The sequence below is a fragment of the Nicotiana sylvestris genome, chromosome 3 (genome assembly GCF_000393655.2).
Source record: "Nicotiana sylvestris chromosome 3, ASM39365v2, whole genome shotgun sequence".
NCBI classification, from domain to species: Eukaryota; Viridiplantae; Streptophyta; class Magnoliopsida; order Solanales; family Solanaceae; genus Nicotiana; species Nicotiana sylvestris.
In genome coordinates this window covers 220,318,364-220,324,600 of record NC_091059.1, presented here as the reverse complement: position 1 = coordinate 220,324,600, position 6,237 = coordinate 220,318,364, and the positions used below count along the sequence as shown (strand labels likewise).

Here is a 6,237-nt window from a genome sequence, read left to right as displayed (position 1 = left end):
CAACCTATGCAACCTAGGAATTAAACTCTTAATCTCTTATTAACTTGTAATACACCTATTACAAGCTACTTTGCAATAACTCTATTACAAAGACTTTGAAACTTGACTAACTCTAGCCAAGACTTAAACACGCAGGTTTAAGGTTTACAGAGATGTTCCTATAAAGTGCTTCTAAATAAGCTGGATAGGAATCCAATTTGAAGAGCTATTACAAAGTTACAACTCAACTAAGGACACACAAATAATTCGATGTGAAAACTGGTCCGTAGTTGCTTTGTTCTAGAGGCACTTGAAACTTGCTCGTTGAATGGTCACATGGGAGAGCTTTTTGCCAAAAATCTCTAAGTGTTCAAGTAAGCTGTTTTACCTCCCTTGAATGCATATATACATGTGTGACCTCATCAAGAATGATGCAATCAAGATAGGTAAGAAGTCTTCTCTGGAATGTTGACCGCATCACTATTATGCACCGTGGCGTGTGCAGGCAACAACTTTTCAGCTGCAGAGTTGACTTCATACAGTTTCCTCGGGAACTGATAGGGACCTGGTTCCTCAGCTGTTCCTTCCACTCTGAGGAGTTGAATCATATTCCACGCTGAGTCCCAACCTGGAGTCTTGTGAACTTGAGTTCTTGTGAATGTGTAACAGGTTCCCTATCTGGTTCTGGATAGTAAGTTTGTTAGATCATCAAAACATAAAGTAAAGTACTTATAATCGAAATACATGTAACCTATCAAAAACAATGTTTAAATAAATTGAAAGTGAATTTGTGATGCCCGTGACAGAGGGCAGGCCGATGGGGGCGGGTTAAGCAGGACCGATAAGGGTAGGTTTCTAGGCTGACAAGTTTCTGAATAAAGGGTGCATATGTCACCTTAAGCGAATCCCACATCCGAATAGGAGAGGAAAATGAAGAACTTTATAAGGCATAACACAAATTCACATAGTACGCTCGCTTTTGGGCTCGACGTGGCTTAGCCCAGAAAGACAAATCCATGTGTGCCTAGGCCCAAAGCATATAATATGTTCCATGGGTTTGGACTGTGACACATATGGTATCAGAGTTGAATCTCCCTCGTTATGATAGTAGGACATTATATATAGTACTTGTTGGTGCAAAACTTGAGTATGATAAACAAGTGTGTCTGTAGCTAACCCCCAGATATGGTGAACTTGCATTTGCTAGGTTAGTGAAAACCAAAGTCTCGTAGCATCCCACAATGATCTTGTAGCACAATCTCCAATATGGCCGCTAGCACAGGTTTCATACTAGCTCTACCTTTATTATTAGCGCCTCGGCGATTCGACATGATAATGTGCACGATTCCATTGTGAATTATGGATCTATCTACTCTCTAGATTGTTGTCTTTCAGTGTTAGCTCCATCACAGCTACAAATTTGAACTAGCTTGGACTTGTTAATTTTCTAGTAGTGAGCGAGCCTTTCAAAAGACATGGGGCAGACTAAGACAAACACTTTTTCTATTGTTTTGTTTGAACAACACTGGAAGGATCTTTGACATATTTTTTTGGGTATGTAATTGTCTCCTCTTGTTGTTTAAATATGAAATGTCATCTTTTCTGGAGCTCAAATTAAAGCATTTTAGATTCTTGATAATATTATATGTCATATCATCATTGTGTTCCTGTAAAAATAATCAGACATACAAATGTCTTTCTAACATGTTTGCACAACATATATTTTAGAAAAGTCACAGAAAGAAAGGGCAGTTCGGTATACGAAACATCCCACCACGTTAAAATTAGCTTAAGTTTAGAAGGATTTAGATCTGAAAGAACGAACGATCAAAACAGAAGTTTTTGATGCTTTCATCATAAGGCAAATAAGCAGGCAATGAATATGCTATTTCTTGATCAGAAGAATAGAGAACATCTATGTCCAACTAAAATTAGTTCCTCTCACTTTTTTTGTTTTGTACAATTCATTTTCTGATGTAGAAAGCAGATGCTTGCTTCGTGCCAGCACAACAGAATGAAAACTGAAAAGATTCACTCAGTCCTACGTACAGAGATTTTGTTTACTACTACCATAAATCCAAACATTGAATCAAATTAAAGTAAAACAATTGGATTAAGCTAAGAGCCAAAAATCCTTGTGACGCTTAGTAGTAATGAGATATCCTCCATACTTCCTGCTCTTCCTTCTCACAGCAATTGTCATGCACTTTGCATTCTGAATACAGTGTTCTACTACTCTGCCTCTTGACTTTTTCCCTGTCCAAATCTTGCGTAGGCGCCACATTATCGATCTTTTTCTTTGTCCCAACACCAGTAATGAGACTTTTCTATGCTTGGCTGCTTCAACAATTACATGACCTTTTTCCTTCCCTTCTTGTACTGCTATCTCCACTTGGACCTGTTAAAACACAAATCATCACAATTAAAAGCCGAAGCAGATTTAGGTTTGGTCTTGTGGGTTTAATTGAATTCATCGCTTTCGCCTCTGAACCAAGTTTACATAAGCAAGAAAAAATTAAAATGTAAAATCGATCTAATTGGTACGGAAGTTGTAACATGGGAAAATCACAGAAAACATGACTTATTTGAATAACCCGATGACCTACCAATTGTAGAAGTAGAATTTTTGGCAAGCAATAAGCACTAAAATAATATTTATTCTAAAATTATTGGCTTTAAATTCTGAATTCGCATTTAACTAACATCAAGATTGAAATCAAATGCATTTTGTTCATGACATTTCTCTCTCCCTACCTATCTGTCTATCTCTCTCTCTCACCCTCAGCTGATTGAATGATTGAATAATGAGACAAATTTCTTAGTAGAAAATAAACACATGCAAACATGAAGCCAAAAAAAGTACTAGGAGTTTACTTGTAGTGTGGAAATGTTGCGTAGAGAAAAAGATTGTTTTTCCTAATAAGACTTAGCCAGTTGGCTTAGGCCAACTAGAAATATTTTACAGCACTAATTAGTTAGGTTTGTTAGTAACTTTCCATGTGATTTGGTACGGACATATTTGGACTGACTCTGGCCTCTGCATCTAAATTAACACCACTTGGACATTTTCTACAGCTTTCTTAGGTGAAAACAATAGTTTTATAACTTCAGTATCCAATCAATCAAAAACTCAGATGCAAAGCAATTTCAGAACTCAACTCACCCCTGGTCTCTTTGTTTGGCACATACTTTTCATGGAGTTAACAAGTTCATAGGCCCTCTGATTAGTGTTTTCACCTACACATATAAATAACAAAAAGGATATTAGTATAATGAAAGAAATGTGGTGTTTTTTTGGGTTAAAAAAGAAAAATTTACATACATAGTTGAGAGGGCTTGGTTACATAAAGAAGAATAATGGTATCCTGGGTTTGAACAGTATGAGTAAGCGCCCATTGAAGAGCACCTTTGGCTTCAAGACTTTGATCAACCACAACCATGACTCTATTACTAGTGTCAGAATCCGGCCTAGATTCGTCGCTGTTGTAGTTCATCTCAATGCTATTTTTGCTGGAAAATTCAGACTTGTTATCATCGGATTTGATCAAACTAAGTGTCTTCTTGTATGGTTGACAAGGCGAACCGCGGGGTCGAACATGGACTACAGTTCGATTCATGCAAAATCCTCGTAATTTTACACGTACACGCATCATCTTTGATGCTTTAATTTGTTCAAAAAATAGCTTTGAGGAAAGGAAAGAAACAGAGGAAAATTTGTGGTGTTTGTGGGAAGTTTAGTGCTAAGTTGTGTATGTGATTTGGAATATGTTGGAAGATGCGAGGGAAGAAGGGTGTGAATTTATATATATGTTATGAGTCTTGTGACCAAAGTTAATGGCTTAGAGGTCATGTCAATCATTTTAATTGAATTTGTTTTTATCTTGGATTTTCCAAAGGGATAGGTGGGCTTCTTAGTTCCTTGACGTGCTTAGCATGAAGTTGGAGTAGACCGGTACTGACTAGTTGTTGAATTAAATGTTGTCACATTTAGTCAAATCTGAGGGAGGAAATATGCATTTCAATTTCACCCAAGCATTACTCATTTTGTCCAAAATTAGTTGTCGGGGCAAACCTTTTTAAAACAAAAAAAATAAGAATCATTTATTACTCCGCTTCTTTTCCAAAATTTATCCTTACTGTTTTAATTAGTGGAATATTTATGGGGTATTATCACTTCTAACCCGCGTTAGAAATTATTTATATTCAGTAGCCGAAAAAGTATATAAAATTTGTATATAATATATATATATATATATATATATATATATATATATATATATATATATATATATATATATATATATATATATATATATATATATATATATATATATATATATATATATATATATATATATATATATATATATATATATATATATATATATATATATATATATATATATATATATATATATATATATATATATATATATATATATATATATATATATATATATATATATATATATATATATATATATATATATATATATATATATATATATATATATATATATATATATATATATATATATATATATATATATATATATATATATATATATATATATATATATATATATATATATATATATATATATATATATATATATATATATATATATATATATATATATATATATATATATATATATATATATATATATATATATATATATATATTTAATACATAAAAATATTATTATAGTGTAGTTTATAAATATTTCTTAAATTTTTTCATAATTTTATCTTTTAACATATTATTTCAAGCTTGAACTTATAATTTTTGAATGCTCCAATAAGTTTTATATTCCAGAAATGTTAGTAACTCAAATTAATCCCAAACCAAAATCAAATTAATATTAATGCTAACAAAAGACATTCAATTCAATTATACTAGGAATGACAACAGTGTTAAATATCTATTTTTAAGGCTTTCCATGGTTTAGATAAAATGCGCCACTTAATTTATTTATTTTAGTATTTAGTCATGTAAATAATAGTAGTAGTTATTAGTCCTACTAATTTTAGCAACTTAGTAATTTTAGATTATGTTTATTTTCATTATGAATTATTAATAATATTTTTTTATGTAATTTTGTTATATTTATTGTTGATATTTTAATACAATGCTATGACTCATCTCATATTTTATGTTATTTTCTTGAACAACACCTTATATAATAATGTCTTATTAGGATTAAGGAAATATTTGGAGCACAAATTCTATGTTTTGTGCTATGAAGACTTCATGAAATAAAACTTGAGAAAAATCTAGATAAAAATATCCGACTTTTAATTGATTTGGTTTGGTCTTTAGATTTAATAATCCGACACAATTGGTATGATTTGATAATTGAAAAATTCGAACCAACCTACACCCCTAACTTAAATAATTACTATTATGATTAAGGCTATTATATGTTTTTTAAAGATATCCAAGGATACTTAAAAAACAAATAATATGGATTGAAGATAGTAACAGGTTCCTTCATAGGCTGGACTCAATATCATTTTGTTTGACATTTTAAAATGAGAAAATTGGGTTTTCCTTTTGATGAAATATAGAGAGTGGGTTCTAGTGATATGACATCTTATATTCAGAGAAAATGAAAACAAGAACTTCTGTGTAAAGATGTCACAACTTAAAAGGCAGAATATTGGAGTGCTCAGATTTTAAACAGTTGTAATGTTCTTGTGACACAGTAAAAAACAATTCATATTCAATAAAATTTAAGGACTTGTTCGCTTGTCACATTATTAATCTAATGGTTTTCGAATTTTTCACGAATCTTTTTTAACATTAGGTGCTGGAAGGAATAAGATTATCTTGTTTTTTGATTATCTGGCAAAGGCGTGAGGAGCTGTTTAGTCTTAAGAGCCAAACGTGGGCAAGATTAATTAGTGGTCGGTATCACAAGATTACAATTCGTAATCTTTTTCTATTTTATATTGGTACAAATCCATGAATGCTGATTTAGGAACATATATAATATAAATAAAGGTGTGGATGGAGTAGTTTTACGACAATTCTGTTCAATGTGATTGCCCCTCCTCCGTAATTATACCAAACTATTTTAAGCTCAAATGTAATGCCACATACTCCTAAATTTTTGGTAGAGTCCCACATACGTAGGATACTGAGTCAATTTGTTGAATTTATCACCCAAAAAAAACAACTAAGAGGAAGCAGGCAAAAGTCAACTTTATTTGCAAGCTGTAGTTTTATTAAATAGTGTTCATTCTCTTTTTCCA

General features: G+C 31.6%; 1 protein-coding gene across 1 annotated transcript; it reads right to left on the bottom strand.

The window, feature by feature from the left end:
* Positions 1-1,899: 1,899 nt before the first annotated feature.
* LOC104239200 (uncharacterized) lies at positions 1,900-3,737 on the bottom strand. The gene is made up of 3 exons (XM_009793771.2): positions 3,302-3,737; positions 3,143-3,216; positions 1,900-2,377 (listed from the first exon to the last, which is right to left on the bottom strand). The coding sequence occupies exons 1-3, from the start codon at positions 3,630-3,632 to the stop codon at positions 2,093-2,095; spliced, it is 690 nt and encodes a 229-aa protein (XP_009792073.1). The 5' UTR covers positions 3,633-3,737; the 3' UTR covers positions 1,900-2,092.
* Between the last annotated feature and the right edge of the window lie 2,500 nt (positions 3,738-6,237).

What these genes read in the sequence shown, in the direction of transcription:
- LOC104239200 (XM_009793771.2), bottom strand. Translation starts at nt 3,632, where the DNA reads ATGATGCGTGTACGTGTAAAATTACGAGGATTTTGCATGAATCGAACT. An exon ending in AACCAAGCCCTCTCAACTAT is followed by an intron (nt 3,217 to 3,301) that starts GTATGTAAATTT and finishes TTATATGTGTAG; the next exon opens with GTGAAAACACTAATCAGAGG. An exon ending in GCCAAACAAAGAGACCAGGG is followed by an intron (nt 2,378 to 3,142) that starts GTGAGTTGAGTT and finishes GTGTTTTAACAG; the next exon opens with GTCCAAGTGGAGATAGCAGT.